Below are 19,671 nucleotides of genomic sequence, written 5' to 3'. Positions count from 1 at the left end.
AATTAGGGTAAATCACGAAAATGAACTGGGCCTAATGGGTCTTACATATAAACAAATTAAAAACAAAGAAAAGCCCATTCGGTTTTTTGAATATTTTTGCCTACGTGGCACAGCCACAGTTGAGGATATGTTACTTTTAGTATTGTATGATATCCAAAACAGATTTTACATTAGATATCCCTTATATATTAATTGAGTAACATTTGAAAAGATGTAACCTCAATTTTGTATTAATTAAAATAGGCTCCAATGCATAGGTGGCACTCAATTAGGTAGTCAATTACATTCAATTGAAAAATAAGTAGGTCCACATTCGATTTTTATATGTTGTTAGATACATAAGTTGGTCAAACTGTATGATATAATGATATGATATGTTATTTTCTTTCCTTAAATCAAACCTACGGAATTACCATAAATGACTAATATATATATATGACAATTAATGATTTTAATAATAAAGATTTGATAACAATTTATATCTCCTCCATCATTTTTTGTTTAATTTTATATTATTAAAATAAATTAAACAATCAAATTAGCTATAAAAGTAAAATTTAGATTTTTTCGTATATGTTATATTTTGAATTTTTAAAAACGACAATAAATGACTAAAACTATTAAAATTATTATGTTAAAAATTAATGATCAATTGGTTTAACATTTTTATTATAAGAAGATACACATGATTTTAAAACGATATGAGTAAAAAATATCATTTAATAATAAAATAAATATATATATATATATATATTAAACACTATATACCATAAGATTACATAAATATTTTAATATTAAAACTTTCAATGAATTTTCAAGAACATTTATAAATTATAAACTTATTAAAGATTTCAGATTGAAAATTTTGTTATCGATGATTTAAATATTTTGTTATAAAACGATATGATTTAGAATAGTAGTTATATTTTAGAATAGTAGTTATATTTAGAATAGTAAATATTGATTTAGAATAGTAGTTATATTTTACTAACCAAATACCGAAAAAAACCGAACCGAACCGAAACTAACCCGATATCCGGGTTGAACGCCCGTAATCCAAATGAAGCCAAACTATTGTTTCATTCTCCAAAATATAATAAAAATAATAACTTAATCCCGCGCAAGGCGCGGGTCTTATCCTAGTTTAAATTATTAAAGATGCATAATCAAATTTATTAATTGATTTAAACTGAATTTTATTCTTGCGCAGACATATAACTAAAGGTCTGTGGACTCTTTATGCAAGAATACTTAAGCGGGAGAGTGGTTAAAGACACTAAAGTGGGCTCTAGCTTTCACACGCAATCTGGGTTCAAATCCCACCCAATGCGCTTTTTAACTTAATTAAAAGCTAGACGGGTCTGACTTAAGTTTGTTTCAAATTGGCTCATCTGATTTAAAACATAAGAAACTGGGCCAGAATAATTAAATTCGCAGGCCCAGAATACTTAATTAAAACAAAAACTTGATATGGACCAAAATAACAAAATAGGCCCACCACGAATTAGTCTCTAACCTAGGGTTTTCAGAACTCCCTCAAACGAATTTTCTCAGCCGTCAACAACCAAAAACGGATTTGAGACCAGATCTGAAAAAAAAATTGTTCTACCAAAAAATTCCGAAAATTATCAACATAATTCCAGAAAACCATAACCTTATGAACAATATTTTTCCAGAACCAAAACCATAAACTTTATTTAAATCTAAATTTTAGACATGTTTTTCACTAGACAATAACCAAAGATCTAGATCCAAACATGCCAATAAAATTTAGATCTAACACAAATCCCAGAATATTTTTAAACATAATAAACCTTAGAGAAAACTCAGATTCAGCAATCCAATATTTTCACATAATAAATAAATCCGAATTTATAATAAAAAACTTTTAAGCAAATTCGAATTTACTTTAGATCCAAACAGAAAATCAACATGGAGCTCTAATATCAATTGTTAAAATATTTCCATAATGATTCATCAATATGAATCTTTTAGCCATATGATTCTCTGATTGAATAGACATAAGCGGAAGCATACCTGATGTATCCATTGCTTTAGGATCCGAAGTTAGGGAATGAATCTTCCAAGGCAAACCCTATGTGACTTTAGTTCTCTAGTGATGGGATGTAGAGAGTTCCTTATTTTCGGCTAGGGTTGCCTTAGGGACCATAACCCTCTTTATGTAGAGAATTAATTTCTAGTTCAGCCCTTCATTAAACTAGAAATTATTTAAGGTATCCACATATAAATATTTCATAACACTTATGCCCAAACCTTTTCTTTATTCACAATAGTAACCACTTAAATAGACTAATTGATTAATGGATCTATCATATTTATTCTTTAACATATATGACTCCACTAAATGATCTTATTAATGGAAAATAAGGCAAAACGGACCAAACCAATCCATTGATATCCATGGAACAATAATCAAAACCAGCGGTTGAGAAACAGTAAAATAAAATTAATGATCTAACCCTCACGTTACCTTTTTAGAAACACATAACTAGCTACTTCGACTGATCAAAGAGACTCCGAGATGAGAAGATGAAAATATACCTTTCGAATGAAGATATGACGCTTGAACATATTGGTAGACTTTGGCTAGGTTACCTACTTTACCGAGGTTACATTATTTGTGGACAAGCTCTTTCTCCGAGAGCTGTTAGTTCCGTATACCACCACAAACAAAACTCTGGCCACGTCACTTGTTATAAACTCTAGGGCCACTTACCACTACAATGCATTCCTTATGTATTATCTTTTTTTTAGCCACATGTCATTACTAGAATAATTCTTAAAATTTTTAGAAAAATATGTTAGTCCATCTAAATATATAATAAATTTTTTATTAAAATAACCACAAATACATTATTAATGTGCTTCATTATTTCCATAAATAAAATTACGGAATTACATAATATGGCTAAAGTATATATGACAATTAATGATTTTGAATAATAAAGATTTGATAAAAATAAGTGTATCTTATATTATATTTTTTAATTTTAAACTATTAAAATAAATTAAACAACCATAGTAACCATTTAATAAAAATTAAAAGTTTTCTTTATATGTTATATTTTGAATTTTTAAAAACAAGTATAAATTACTAAAACTTTTAAAAGTTTCACATTCAAATTTTGTGATTTATAGTTTAAAATTTGTTATGACATGATACAAATAATTAAAAAATCATATAAGTTGAAAGTCCCATTTAATAAGTATTAAAAATAAATAAATAAATAAATATATATATATATATATATCATTTTAAATTAAATTATATGTCATATAAGAAAATACATAAATATCTTAATTTTGAAAGTACTTTGAACAATTTGTTTTTGATAAAAAAAATTAAAAAAATATTGACAACTTAATTTTTAATAATATTATAAATTACTTAAACTATTAAATTATATAAAATAATTTATATATATGACATTCATCCTGCGCAAGGCGCGGGTCTTAACCTAGTAGCATATTATTTCAATACATATTTTTATGGTAAACATGTCATAATTTTCGTAATTGTAAGATAAAATCAACAAGAACTTCATTTATATAAAGACAAACGCCAACGAAACTCCTAACACGCCAAAAGCCCAGTTTAATTTTTGAAACTAAAATATAAGTATGATAATTATGAATTTTTTTTTTTTGATAAACCCTATCGGCTCATCCTGTCGGTCCCGGGAGAAACGCACTTAGTGTTACAGAGTGGACTAGCCCGAAAGCGTACCACACTGCCTGACCCGAGTTTGGAATATCTTCCGACTAATGCCAGGGGGTGGACCAATCATCTGTTATGGCCCACCATGTAAACCACTTGGGCCGAAGCCCAAACCCAGACTGACCAAGTAGTGATAATTTAGTTCCCAGGGGGAATCGAACTCAGGACTGATGTGGGTACACACCAAGCCCCAAGAGATTGCCACTAGGCTACTACTATTTGGTTATAATTAATGCTTTTTTCTTAGTGCTTTTTATTAGTGCTTTTTTCTTTTTCTTTTCAATTCAATATACAGAGAAGCATTTCTACTTTAATTATATAACATTTAAAATAAAATAAGGCATAGGCCATCTGCTACGACTTTGTATTTCTTTTGTCTTCTTTTTTTTATATCGAAATTTGTTTCCTTAACTTAACTATAAAATAAACTATGGTCCATTTCACTTAATCATTGACGTCGTTGTTAAAAGCTACTGGAAAGTAGCTTACAACTAAATGGCTTCGATGTGTTCATTCATCACTTGATAGAGATATAAAACAAATATAAATATCATTGGTATTGTTATTCATTGACCCTTGAAATCTTCTATTTTGTTGTTACTAAATCGTTTTGTTGAGAACCAAAGAAATACAAAGTCGTAGCAGATATCATAACATATCCAAAAAGAGAAAAACACCCGACCGATCAAGTGACATTGATCAATGGCTCTATTATTATTGTATGTTCACTGTTTGAAAAACTGTCGAATTGGGTGTAATTTTACAAGGCGATAGAGTTTGAAGCTTTGCAAAATGGTAAGTAGAACACGCCATGCATTTCTTAGGCACTTTGAAACACCCGCCTCTTCCCCATTTCCAACCAGGGTTTCTGGGCGCGCGGTTTAGGACACACATGTCTACTTTCCCGACATCTCTGTGTATCCCGTTTCTGGTCCAATGAGTTTCAGGGGCGTTTCCTTTCTTACCATTGACATTTACACTTATAGTTCTGCAAAAAGGAAGAGGGAAAAAGAGGGGTGAGTATGAATACTCAGTGAAGCGATTCTAGACCAGTCTCCCCCATGACCTTTTATATTGCTCAATGCGAAACGAGAACCGACTAGTCACTACACCCATTTCTTAACTAGCTATTAAGGTTTCATTTCACGAAAAAAGCAATGCAATGAACTCAGTCATCACTCAATTCACCCAATTCGGTTTATTATTTAAGACTCCCGTCATCCTAGTACTCTAGGATCTACACAGCTCAAGCGGACCAACCCTCCCCTTTTCTTGCTGCGTTTCTGTGGAGCCGCCTGCCCTGGTACACTCGGCATCCGGTTTCCTTGGATGTAGTCTATACCCTTTGCAGTGTATTACGGCCCCTTCCCGCCAAGACTCGGCGTGACTCAATCTTACCGGCGCCTATATTCTTAGCCTGCCGCGGCGAAGGGAGAGAAGGAGGAGAGAGGCGGCGCGGGGAGAGAGAGAAAGTCGACGGCTAGGGCTTTCAGTCTCTGGGAATTCTCTGCAGGGCTTCGCTTCTAAACTTCTGATGAGAGGTAAAGGAGGTGAGGGCTTGCTTTTATAATGTGGAGAAAGGGAGAACCTTAGGGTTTTCTAGTTGGGCTGTAAAGATCCCATTAGCCTTTAAAAATTTAATTGGACTGGTTTTGGGGTGTTACACACTTGTCCACCACCAAACTAGTAGTCATTCTCTAATTGATTATTTATTGCTATGACATATGTACACATATTCATATCGAAATTTTCAGGTCTTTTACGTATATGATTATGTTTAGTAAATCACTTAGTAATTAGCGAGGGACCCAGTGCCGTGCCTAGGTGTTTGGGGGCCTAAGGCTAGAATAAATAAGTTTTCATAATTAGTAATAAATATTTATTACATAAAACTTTACAAAAATATGTATTTAATATTTATAGATTCATATGAAAAAGTGAACATATTATTTCTTAAAAGAATACAAAATACATAGTTTATTAAACCAAAAATGCAAGATTTCAAATTATCTATGAAGATTTTATAATTGTTTAATTAAATATGTGCTTATTTAGATATGTTAAATGCACTACAAGAAAAAAGGTTTTTCTTAGCGGACGGAAAACGCTATCTAACGATACGATAGCGGTTTATGAAACGCTGTATCATCGCTCGTCATAGTAGGTCAAACACATTAGATAGTATAGCGGTTTATGAAGCGTTGTATCATCGCCCGCCATAGTAGGTCAAACACATTAGAATGCGGTTTTTTGCATTGCTATCTTATTGTTATATATTATAGCGTTTTTTTGTATGCAATTTAAATATTTTTTAATATCGTGTCTTTATCGTTATTATTTACATTAAATTTATTTATTTTAGAATTATTTATTTTAAAATTATTTATTTGTAGGTTTAATAATTAAAAACATAATAAATTATTTTTTAATAATTATATTACATTTGATAAAAGATAAGAATCGGTTTACACTTAACACTAAACCAAATGTTTTAAAAATTAAATCTAATCTAACCTAATTTTAATTAAACCTAATCAAAACCTAATCTTCTTGAGCCAGCCTCCTCACGAACTTCTCCGTTCCTCGCCGCAAGCCCCATGACCACAACCTCTTCTCACGGCAACCAACTTCCCTGTCTCCTCCTCGCTGCAAACCCCATGACCACCACTCTGCTCCGACCACCCACTTCTCCGTCGCCTCCTCGCCGCAAGCCCCATGACCACCACCTCTCTTCACGACCACCAGCTTCTCCATCGCCTCCTAGCCGCAAACCCAATGACTACCACATCTACTAACAATCACCATTTCTTCCTCACTTTTAACGAGAACAGAAAACCAGATTTAAAAGAGAAATAGAGAGAGAGAGAGAGAGAGAGGTGACCAGTGGTGGTGAGAGAGACGGTGGCGAAAGGGGGAGATGGCGGTGGTCAAGCATCTTCAGATCCGCGGTCGCTGGGTTCTGGGTTCGACTCCACCTTCAGACTCGTGTGTGTGTGAGGAGAGTATTACAGAGAAAGGAGATGTGTGTTACATGAATCGTGTGTGTGTGTTTGAGACAGTGAGGGAGATGAAGGGAATGATACAGAGAGGAAGAGATCGATAAACTCTAGAAGAAGGAAAATGAAAAGATGAATTCTTGGCCATTGGATTACAAATAATCAATGGTCAGAAATATTAATCCAAATTTTGAAGAATGGACCAATAAGAACGAAGGAGGAAGATCACAAAAGAGTGATTTTTAGCCTTTAGATCAAAACTAATCAAAGACCCAAACTTAAACTAATAAGAATTATCTGTTCATTTATCTATAATCATCTTTTTGTGTTGTTTTTATTTAATGGTTTTATTTTTATTTTTGAATTGTATAATGTAAATTTGAAATATTATACATAGTCTGAGATATATATTATAAAAATTATATTTTATTTAAAGTTTGAGGTTTAATGTTCTTATGATATATGTTAAAGTATGTGGTTTAGGGATTGGATTTATATTGTTAGAGTTTGATTGAAGATTTAAGGCTTGTGTTTTGAAAGTTATATATTAATATTAAAAAGAGTAAATTTCGAGTTTATGTTTAGGATCTAAAGTTATAGTATGAGAATATTAGAGTTTTAAGTTGTGTTTTATAGTTTAGGGATTAAAAATTTGTTTAGGGTCTAGGGATTCAAAAAGCTAAATATAGCATTTCATTATATTCTGCTATTAAAAATAGGCTATCATAGCGTTTCCAAATATACAAACGCTATCTAAAATTAAGGGGTATATCAACCATAGCGGAAAGACAAAAAACGTTATACTGTAGTGCTATGAAAACGATTTTTTCTTGTAGTGATGGTAAGCTTATAAATGTATTACTACAATAGTTAAAATAAAATCATACATGCTAAAAAATTATAATTTAAAGTCTAAAAGTTAAATAAATAAAGTAATAGATGATAAATTAAATCTAAAAGTCTAAAATAGAATAAAATAAGTCTAAATAATATAAATAAATTATTATTTAAATCCAAAACTAAGAGAAGTTTATATATACAATATAACCAATTTAAAGTGAAATTAAAATGGAGCCCCTAAAATGTGTTATACAAGTTGGGGCCTAAGACAGTTACCTTTCTTCTAACAAGGGTAAGCACACCTCTGGAGGGACCTGTAAAACTTCAAACTTATCTGAATGTCTTATATGAAAGATACCATTCTCTCCCATCTAGTCATGTTTCGTCAATATTAATTAACTGATGAGTATTCACACACGTCATGAATCATCCCACGTCACATTTTTTTTTCGGAACATCGCACAATCAAAAGAAATACATAGATAATATTTTATACTCTAGCAAAGATATGAGTTGATTACACTGAGAGACATTTTTTTACTATCTCTTACACTTAGAGACATTTCTTACATGTGAGATATTTTGTTGTGGGCCAGCAACAGATACTGGACAATTTTACCCTTAATAGAAACGATAATTATGGACGGATGATGCGTGGATGCGTGATTTATGGATGGAGTATACGTGGATGGGTGATGTGTGGATGAGTGATAAATAATATGTGGACAGACGATGTTAATGTGTGAACAAACGATGTTAATGTGTGAGCATATGATGTTAATGTGTTTTATAGTAGATAACCCTCACCAAAATTTTTTTTTTGTCCATACCTAAGTTATATGTTTTATACGACAAATTGTGGACCGAATCAAAATCAGTACATATATTTTTGATACAATTGCTTGTCGCTGCCAAAAACTTTAAGGAAAACCAATAATATATGGATATAAAACAAAAGTTGTGGACAAGGTTTTATATACATGAAAATTTATCCATAAATTTGTGTCCACATCTACGAACAAGTGTAATCAAATATGTCGTCTTCCTCAGAGAGAGAGAGAGAGAGAGAGAGAGAGAGAGAGAGAGAGAGAGAGAGACTTTCTCCATGACCACATCCAATCCAACGCAACATAACTAGCTCTCGATCTCAGATAAAGTAGCTCTACCAATGGATAGACAGTTATGATCGAGTTGTCTTATCGGATTTCGAGAGCTAATTGCGTTAGATTGGATGTTATCACATGGGAAGTCTCCAATAAATTGGTGTACATCAGTTCGAAATATGAAACCTTTAGTGAGTTAGAACCGAAACTCGATCATGGTGGGGTGTCGGCGGTGCCGGTGATGATGGGAATAACAGTGGAAACATGGTTATGCCCGGAGATTATGGCGAAGGACAAATTTTTAAAGGTATCAACCAACGGTCTTCGTGTTAAAAATGTTTACGTCCACAACTAATTTATAATTCTATTATCCACGTTTTGGTGTCCACATCCACATTCAAATTTGTTAATATATATAATACATATATGAAAATAAAATTTAAAAGATAGATTATTTTATATAAAATTTATTGTGACAATTATTTTTGTTTAATATATTTTAGAATTTGAGATAAAAGTAAATAAAATCATAAAGTGAAATGAGAAAAACAATAAAGTAGAATAAAAAAAAGAGATAGATTAGTGTGATGCATAAGAAAGAAGAAATTTATATGAGTCATTTTCACAAGAGAAAGTATGTCTCTAATGTGAAGTGTCATTGTAATGTAATTAGAATACGAGAAATTGTCTATAACTATAAAAAATTCCAAAGATATCTACATATCCATATTCATATGCTTTTGTTACGTTCTTTGAAAAAAACAATTAATAATGATGGTTGGTTCACGTTGATTATAAACGTAAGAAACGACAGAAGCGACGTCAGCATAGTTTTAGTACATTTGTTATCACATTACGTGCAATTTACACAGAAAATAATTTAGTTACCAAATATTTTTTCTGCACAGTCAAGAATTTAATTATAAAAAATAGCAAAGAAGAAGCTGTGTTTACTTACATACACGTGGGCTAACTTACATATGAGGTCAGTAAAGTTACACGACAAGAAGCACGTGCATGGTAATATTCTCAAGCCTATTTTTTTTTTTCCATCTATTATTATTATTGATGGGTCAAAGCCCAAAAACCAAACATCACAAAGGCCCAAAGGGCAAACTAAAGAAACGTTATGGGTCAAAGCCCAAACAAACATTAAACCGAACCCGGCGCCCCAAAAACCCGAGGCCACAAACCCAACATCCGAAGCCCACTAGGCTTCCCCCATGCACGTGTCGTCCTGTTAACAGAACCAAAACACGTGTTGGACTCCTCACCGATGAGGAACACGTGTTGACGACACCTCCATCTCCCCTGTATCGAGATTCATCACCGGAGCCACCGGTGTTCACCGAAGATACACCGGAAAGAACCCCTCACCATGAATCTACCGACCCAAACGAAACCTCCTCCAACGGCGATCAAACTCCGCCCTCAAATCCACCAAATCCTTAAAGAGGCCGATCAACTAGAGCAGCCTCGAAGAAGAACGAACCACAGATCTACGCTTCCATAAAACAATCGTCTACGATCGATCCAAGAACAACCAACATGGAGTCTTAAGTCGAGAGTCGATTGAGCAAAGAGAAATCAAAAGCATAGATCGGAAACCGGTAAAAGCCGGCGAAAAACGATGCTGTCAGAGCCACCGCTTCCCGAAGACGAAAGCCGACGAACCGATGCTGGCGGAGCCACCAATCCTCGGAACCCAAAGCTGGCGACGACGGTGTAGAGAAATCACCGACTCCCAGACATCAAACCTATAACACGGAGTTAGAGAAACTCCGACTGAAGTTCATCTCATCCTTCCTCTGTGTCGGATCGAGGAGAGAGGACAGAGCTAAAGGAGAGAGAGTTTTTTACTATCTGAGTAGTTATGTACTTATGTTATATTCTCAAGCCTATTAATATCCTCTTTGAATTAGATATGGCTATAAGAGGGGAGTAAAGTGAGAGACTTAGAGGGCAAAGACGAAGCTGTGTTAGCCTGTTTGAAAATAGGCATGTGTTTCTCCAATGCCACAGAGTGAAAGTTCAGAGACACTCCAATAAGAACCGTATACAAATCTCTGAAGAACACTTTTTTATATATTAGAAATCTTTTGAACAATCCTCCTAGATTTGTTTAATCCAGTTTATGCTCAGTCACACACGACTAGCGACAAATCAATTTCTAATCTCTAAATTACAGAAACCCAAGCTGAAAACCTTTCACTCGATTTCTGAAGCCGACAAGAAGAAACCTCTTACTCTAGCTTTTTTCTCTCTTAACGCTTAACCTATAATACTTCTAGGTTCTCTCGTTAAGTACATATGAAAAGGCAATATTCTACTTCCTAAAATATCGCCAACAGAAGATCTTCTTTGCTTCACGCCAAAGCAATATCTTCTACCTCCATAAGTTTGTGACACGTCATTACGTCGTACCAAACATAACGCACTATGTTACACACTCATCACCATGTGTAACACAGTCTAGGCTCAGACCGAACAAGCTCATAATTCTTGAGCTTACATTCTCCCTTTTTTTTATCTGAATGTGACAACCTACTCAACCTGTTGCAACAAAGCTCAACACACAAGACGATCTTCCATATCAACCATAAGGATTAGTCTAACATCATTCCACAAGATATGAGAAAGTAGAAACATCATATACTTAAGAAATTAAGAGTTTCAAATCACAAACAAGAGTACGATGCAGATTGCAATATCTAGGTTCAGTACATAGTGCATAGAGTAAAACACAAAAGATTCACTCATTAGAAACTTTCACTTTCTTCACTATCCACTTCCACTTCATCTTCCTCCTCATCATGTGAGGTTTAACGAGGATGCTGTGGGTATTCTCCCCCTGAGTAGATGCACATTAAGATACAAAACATAAGGTCAGAGACTCTTAGAATTAAAGAAATTCAACAAGTACTACACCCTTACTCCTCAAGCGAATACGAATGCTTTTAAGATCAGCTATGGTTCGCTCAATGTCGGCCAGTAAATCCACAGCACTAGAGTTACCCCCTTGTCCTCTGCCTGCCTTGATGTCTTTGACAACCAGTTTATGATACCCGGTATACTCCTCATCATCTTCAAATGACAGCACTGTTCGTTGATAGTCAACAACTTGCTGAATCAATGTAGGGAAAATGACTCTCCGAGACCTGTCAGTGTTGATGTTAGCTGCAAAGCTGATGATTTGATCGTAGACCATCTGACCAAAATCAAAGCTTCTGTGATGATAGAACATGTAGAGAAACTTGAGTCGTTCCTGGTTCATTGACGTGTAGTTAGTGGTAGGAATCCAATTTGAGCACACCAGCTTGTAAAGGACCTGATTCGTCGGGGTCAGATACTTAGAGCTCATGTCTTCCCAACGCTGCACATGATTATCCGTCAGAAATGGGCACACTCGATCAATGTCTGCGGCCATGTAGTCAGGATCTTCTTCAAATCCCGGAACCAAATACATGGCATTTATCAAGCTAGGAGAGAATTCAACCATAGACCCACGAAGAAACACAACAACACCATTTCCTCTATTCTCAGCAGCACCCAAGTTGACAATAAACTCTTTCACCACATTGGGGTGAAAAAGATCACTATCAATCAAAGTGTAGATCAAACCCGACCTAACTACTACCCGTTTCACAACAAACAAGTTCTCATCATTCACATCTAACTTTTGTCGAATCACAAACTCACGTGGAGCCAATTTTTCATACCGCTCAGCTGAGTTGCTCGTGACGAACCGACTCGAGAACGGAGTGATTTTGGAACAAAGCATTTCAGGATTCTCTTGATTTCGCGCTTGGAAGATAGCACGGCTTGCTTGATAACGTGGCTCTTTGGGTTGAAAGGCTTCAACCTCGTCGTCGGTAGATGAGGAAGACATATATGCAGCAGGTGGAGAAGACGGCGGCGGAGTCATCTCTCGCCGTTGCTTCCGGCTTTGTTTGCGGGCTTCGTTTGCGGGAAGATTCGCAAGGACCAGCGGCAGAGGAAGCCGGAATAGATGTTCCCCTCTCAGACAATCGGGAGCTTCTTCGGGTAGGTGGCATGTTTCGATTTGGAAGTGAGGTGTGCTGAAACCTGTTTTCGAGAGTGACACAATCGATGACCTAGTTTCACTCAACTTAAAACATTAGCCCAAAATCAAGTAACTCGGCTCAATTAAAGTAATAAAAAATAGTACACTGTGTGTGATGCAATAGACCTTGAGTGTAAAACATGCATGTGACCAGGAGCATAGACTTCACTTACATTTGGATAAGAGTACGAAAGTCATGAGAATTGTGATAGTAGCCAGTCTTATATACATAGACATCGATGGATATGATTCCTGCATCTCGAGGGTATAGTCACTGAAGAACGATTTCACCACACATCTAGCTACCAAAACATTTTGTTACTGAAATCAATGAGTCAACCCAAGTCTGTAGCTATTTCTCAGCTGAGTAGCTGTCACAAACGGGATTCTGCTATGTTCATTCAGTCAACCCAACTCTGTTATCCCACTCAGCTGTATGGTCTGGAAACACACGTTAGGCTTCTTGTGTGTCTGTCTCTCCAACTCACAAACATTCATATTTTAATATCATCAGGTAATTAATACACAAATCTAATTCTAGGAAAGAGATGAAATCCAGAGACAAAGTGAGATAACACCCTGCTCCAAAACATGTATCCGAAGATATTGGTAACATACCTGCCCAGTCAAGACAGTGATCGAAATCAGAGACAAAGTGGGGTAACACCCAGCTCCAAATCGAGTATCTATCATTCCGGGCTTTTTTTTCTTGTTTTGTGTCACATACCTTTTTCATGAAGTTACACATGAGTCTTACCTTTGACCCTTTTGCGTGACACACATTTTCTCTTACGTAACACTCATCCTCTTATGTGTTTCCTCATTCAATCCAGGCAGTGATCAATGGCTCAAACATGAAATGGGGTAACATCTCAGTTCAAGATGAGTGCCATTCACTAGTGAACCAAAAAAGCGAGATGACAAGAGTCAGGTAACGGAACTTACACAGTAGAACTTGTTGACTGAAGGTGTTAGTGAGGGGGTAGCATCGAAGCATAGAGTGGCATTCTTACAGTGACTCTCCCTCCTTTTTCTAGGACTTAATCAGAGTTCCATGATTCCCAACGCCTTTCTAAGACCCAGAAAGGTGTTGTAATCTAGTGGTTTGGTAAAGAGATCAGCAAGTTGTTTCTCTGTTGAGACATGCTCTAAGATCACAATCCTCATTTCCACCAACTCTCTCATAAAGTGATGTCTTATATCCACGTTGTTAGTACGTGAATGCTGAACTGGATTTTTAGAGAGATTTATAGCACTCATGTTATCACAATGAACAAGCATGGGAGAAGAGATGATACCGTAGTCAACAAGCATTTGTCGCATCCAAAGGAGTTGAGTGCAACAACTACCTAATGCAATGTACTCAGCTTCTGCTGTGGACAGAGAAACACAGTTTTGTTTCTTGCTATGCCATGAGACCACGTTGTTTCCCAAGAAAAAGCAACCACCCGATGTGCTGTGTCTGTCATCTAAGCAACCTGCCCAATCATCATCACAAAAACCTGCAAGATTCACATTAGTCTCAAATGTATAATGAAGACCAAAGTCAAGAGTTTTTGCAGTCTTACTTGTCTGCATTCCAAATCGTTTGATGAGATTTTTGGCATAGGTACTATGTGACACTGTGATTCCATCAGTTAGTTGTTTGATCTGAAGTCCAAGGAAATAGCTCAGTTCACCAACCATACTCATTTCAAATTCCTTTGTCATAGTCTTCACGAAGTCATCAACCATTTGCTTAGACGTTCCTCCGAAAATGATATCATCCACGTAAACTTGAATATCAGCATATCATCTCCATCTTCTCCGATGAACAAGGTCTTGTCCACACCACCTCTTTGAAAACCAGCTTGTACCAGGAACTCTGTCAGACGTTCATACCAAGCTCGTGGAGCTTGTTTCAACCCATAGAGAGCTTTCTTGAGTTTGTAGACGTGATCCGGAAAATGTGGATCCTCAAACCCTTTTGGTTGTGTTACGTAGACTTCTTCTTGTAATACACCATTTAGGAAAGCACTCTTGACATCCATCTGATAGAATTTGATTCTCAGATTACAAGCCATACCAAACAGTAGTCGTATTGATTCAAGTCTCGCAACTGGAGCAAAGGTTTCATCAAAGTCTACTCCTTCTATCTGAGAGTATCCATGTCCAACTAACCGCGATTTGTTTCGAATGAGATTCCCTTCCTCATCAGTCTTGTTCTTGTGAATCCACTTGGTTCCAATGATGTTTACATTCTTTGGTCTTGGTACCAGTTCCCACACTTGGAGTCGTTCAAACTGTTCAAGCTCCAGGTGCATCGATTCGGTCCAGAATTCATCATCTAGTGCTTCCTGAATGTTCTCAGGCTCAATGAGCGACACAAAGCATTCCACTTCATTCATTTTCACCACGAAACACGCCAACTTGACCATCTCTTTGAAGTTGATTTGTTTCTTTCTTGTAACTCTTTCATCAAACAGTCCGCCAATCACATCTGAAGAGGAGTGGTTTTTGTGTACTTTTCCTTGATCAAGATCGACCTAGGTCATCTCAGGTTCTTCGTCTTCTTCAGATTCCTCTTTCACTTCATTCTCAGCTTTGTTTTCAGCTTGTCTGGAAGAGCTTGGCGTGACACCGTCTATTGTCTGTGTTACACGAGCCTCATAGAACCCAATGCTATTGTCAAAGACGACGTTAACATTGTCACCTACAAACCTGATACGCTGATTAAACACACGGTAGGATGAACTGTTCACTGAGTATCCTAGAAACATCCCTACGTCACTTCTTGCTTCAAACTTTCTCATATGTTCTTTATCATTCAGAATGTAGCACAAGCATCCAAACACATACATGTGGCTCAGATTCGGTGTTTTACCTTTGAGAATCTCATAAGGAGTAGTCTTGGTCTTTGGCTTGACATAGACCCGATTTATCACATAGCACGCAGTGTTGATTGCTTCCGCCCAGAACCTAGATTGAATACTGTTTCCACACAGCATTGCTCTAGCCATTTCTTGCAATGTTCTATTCTTTCTTTCCACAGCCCCACTTTGTTGAGGAGTTCTTGGAGCGGCATACTGATGACGGATACCTTGAATGTGACAGAACTTATCAAACTGCTTATTCTGAAACTCACCGCCATGATCGCTCTTAATCTGAATGATTCCACCTTTATCATGTTTGAGCTGAAGAGACAGGATTCTGAAACTCTCAAGGGCATCAGACTTGTTGCGTAAGAAGTCTACCCATGTATACCTGGAAAAATCATCAACCAATACAAAAATATATTGCTTACCAGCAATGCTTTCAGGAGTTATAGGACCCATGAGATCCATATGAACCAGTTCCAATATCCGTGTAGATCTGATCTCTGAAATTTGTTTGTGTTGTACCTTGACTTGCTTTCCTTGGCAGCATGCTCCACATACTGTCTCTGTCTGTTTCTCCAAATCAGGAACACCTCTTACTACTTCAGCATTTACGAGTCTGAAGAGTCCATTTGTGTTCATGGGACCCAGTTTCTTGTGCCAGAGATCAAGTTTGGATTCAGTAGCCGCAAAACACACGTTCGAAGGTCTCCAAAGATAGCAGTTGTTTCCTGAACGAATACCCCTCAACACGGCATTGTTTCTTGCGTCAACGGCACGACATTCCTTGCTGTTGAAGATAACCTCTAATCCCTCATCACAAAGTTGACTCACGCTGATCAGATTTGCCTTGAGACCCTCAACAAAGTAAACATTTGAGAGTTTAGGCACATCAGGTCTGGAGGTTGTTCCAATTGCACGAATTTTGCCTTGTCCTCCATCTCCAAAAGTAACTTTTCCACCTCTGATGAGTTCGAGTTTCTCAAGATAGTCTTCATTTCCAGTCGTATGCTTTGAGCACCCACTATCAAAATACCAGGGAAGTTGCGATTGTGATACTTCTTCATCAGCAGAGGTATAAGCAACATTACTCACGATCTCTGTGTCTACTTGCACTCGCACCAGGTTGCAAACTAGATCATGTTCTGCTTCAATGTGTGACTCAAAAGAACTGGTGTTTATCTTAGAGTGAGTGTTCTCTTTGAAGTTCGGATACAAATCACGTTTGGCTATCCATACGCAACCGTAAGCAGTTGGTTCGGTGAAGCACATGTTCAACCTCCATGCTCTCTCATACTGACGTCTTCGAAAGTGATAGAATCTGGCGTTGTGTCCTCGTTTCCCACAGAACTGACATCCGTTTCCAAATCTTCTTGGTTTAGGAAGGACATTCTTGTTTCTTTCAACAGGGACTCCTTTCTCTTCAGGTTTCTTCTCTTCATTAGGAGATTCCTTCACAAACTTTGTTTCAGTATCCTTTGAGGTAGATCTTTTATATCCCAAACCGGTGTTGAGACTAGGACACTGTCCCAATGTAAGTATGTGATCAAGAGTTGCAGTACCAGATGAGAGCATGCGGACCTTCTTGTGATTTTCAGTTAGTTGACTTTCAAGTAGCTTGCTTTGATCAGTCTCTGCGGCTAAGAGATCACTCAATCTTTGTACATGTGCTTCAGCTTCCTTACGAACTCGTTCCTGCTCTGTCATTGCTCTCTTTAGTGCAAGAACTTCTTGATCTGACTCTCGGTCAATTGAGTAAGTTTTTGTCTTAGTGGGAGGCTGATCAAGTTCCAGTATGTTGATCTGAGCTTTCATCAATGCTTTCTCCTTGAGGAGCTCGAGATTCTCATGACTGAGATCAGAGAATTTGTCAAACAGAGTCTTGTACTCAGTTTCAAGATCTTGTTCAAGATCATCATCACCCTCGCTGTCAGCATCAATATCTTTTCCACTTTCTCGACCAATTAGAGCCATGAAGTTTAGGTGCAGCTCACCTTCTTCATTCTTGGTTTCAGATTCAGTGTCACTGAAACACATGAGAGACTTCTCTTTCTTGAGAATGCTAGGACACTCACTGCGTGTATGCCCAATTCCTTTACACTCAATACATTTTTCTCTTTTCTCTTAGCAAGGAGACACTCGCTCCTGAAGTGCCCGTAGCCTTCACACTCATGACACTTCTTTGTGTTCTTGCTAGAATCATGCTTTGAAAGCTGAGAGCTACTCCTTTCATTATCATCCTTTTGGTAATGTCCATTGAATCTACCACCACCTTTCTCCATACGCTTGACAAACTTGTTGAAGTTTCGTGCCATTAGACTCAGGTTCTCTTCAATCTTAGTGACTCGACCATCATCCTTAGACTCGGCTGTGAAAGCAATGCTCTTCTGATTAGTAGATTGTCGGTCGGTTTTCTCAAGATCATGCACTTTCAAAATGCCTGAGAGTTGATCAAACTTCATCTCATCTGTGTCAACAGCCAGTGTGAGTACAACTTTATAAGCTTCAAACCGTGGTGGTAAACACCTTAGCAGTTTCTTCACCAAATCCTTTTCTTCATACTTCTTGCCAAGGACAGACGCTTCACTTGCCAATTCACTGATCTTCCATATGAATCCATCAATCGACTCATCGTCACTCATTCTCAGGTTCTCAAACTTAGAGGCTAGATGATCAAGGCGTGTTCTTCTCACACTGGTATTTCTTTCAAAGTGATTTATGAGCGTATCCCATGCTTGCGTGGCAGATTCACATCTTTGTATGATCTTGAACTGCTCAACATCTACTGATGAGAATATGACAGTTAGAGCTTTAGAGTTGAATTTAGATGCCTTCTTCTCACCATCAGTCCACTGGTCTTTAGGCTTTGGACCTACAGACTTATCTTCCAAGACAACAGTAGGAGCACTCCAACCATCTTCTACAGATGTCCAGGCATCTTCATCAACCCCTCTGATGATGTGTTTCATCCTTACTTTCCAGTGACCAAAGTTGGTACTGTCCAGCATGATAGGCTTATGAATGTGTAAGAGTTCCTTCATGGTGTCCATGAAATCCGCAGGATCTCAACCTGTAAGTAGTACTTGATACCACAGAGGTTTCCTGCTCTGATACCAAATGAAAGTTCAGAGACACTCCAATAAGAACCATACACAAATCTCTCAAGAACACTTTCTTGTATATTAGAAATCTTTTAAACAATCCTCCTAAATCTGTTTAATCCGGTTTATGCTCAGTCACACACGACTAGCGATGGACCAATTTCTAATCTCTAAATTACAAAAACCCAAGCTGAAAACCTTTCACTCGATTTCTGAAGCCGACAAGAACAAACCTCTTGCTCTAGCTTTTTTCTCTCTTAACGCTTAACCTAAAATACTTCTAGGTTCTCTCGTTAAGTACACGTGAAAAGGCAATATTCTACTTCCTAAAATATCGCCAATAGAAGATCTTCTTTGCTTCACGCCAAAGCAATATCTTCTACTTCCATAAGTTTGTGACACATCATTACGTCGTACCAAACATAACGCACTACGTTACACACTCATCACCATGTGTAACACAGTCTAGGCTCAGACCGAACAAGCTCATAATTCTTGAGCTTACACAGAGAAGGCCTAATATCAAAGACGCCTTGCAAGTTCTCGAGAAATTCCCTTTTCAAGAAAGACTTAATAGCTTGACTGTGTGCTTAGAGTTAGATTGTATAGGGAGATTGTATGTCCTTAATATTTATCGTGTGGCCACTTGTTTGGAAGCTTGACATGGACAGACTGATGGTGTCCATGATGTTAAGATCCATGTCTCTGTTCAGACAGATCAAGATCAAGGCTTAACAAAGAAACTCAAAAATTATCTGGACAATAAGCTATTTCGATCGATTCAATGTATTTAAAAGAGCTGTATGATGCTCATGGTCTTTGTTCTTAAGTAGTTTGTTGCAAATCTCAATTCCAACTGTGTCGAATAAATATCTTTACTAATTAGAAAGGTGAAATCACCAAAAATTTAGAATCTCTTATACAACAAACAAACACACAACCAAGTTGCTTTG

The 19,671-nt window shown here is 36.8% G+C and overlaps 2 protein-coding genes across 2 annotated transcripts; both read right to left on the bottom strand.

Annotated features, from left to right (window-relative positions):
• Positions 1 to 11,430: 11,430 nt before the first annotated feature.
• LOC106324600 lies at positions 11,431 to 12,603 on the bottom strand. The gene is made up of 2 exons (XM_013762534.1): positions 11,602 to 12,603; positions 11,431 to 11,529 (listed from the first exon to the last, which is right to left on the bottom strand). Exons 1-2 carry the CDS (start codon positions 12,601 to 12,603, stop codon positions 11,431 to 11,433), a joined length of 1,101 nt encoding a protein of 366 aa, XP_013617988.1.
• Positions 12,604 to 15,287: 2,684 nt separating this feature from the next.
• LOC106324599 lies at positions 15,288 to 18,658 on the bottom strand. Its single transcript, XM_013762532.1, has 2 exons — positions 17,757 to 18,658; positions 15,288 to 17,691 (listed from the first exon to the last, which is right to left on the bottom strand). Exons 1-2 carry the CDS (start codon positions 18,656 to 18,658, stop codon positions 15,288 to 15,290), a joined length of 3,306 nt encoding a protein of 1,101 aa, XP_013617986.1.
• Between the last annotated feature and the right edge of the window lie 1,013 nt (positions 18,659 to 19,671).

The sequence above is a fragment of the Brassica oleracea genome, chromosome C2, assembly GCF_000695525.1.
Source record: "Brassica oleracea var. oleracea cultivar TO1000 chromosome C2, BOL, whole genome shotgun sequence".
Taxonomy (NCBI): Eukaryota; Viridiplantae; Streptophyta; class Magnoliopsida; order Brassicales; family Brassicaceae; genus Brassica; species Brassica oleracea.
This window is presented reverse-complemented; position numbering and strand designations above follow the sequence as displayed.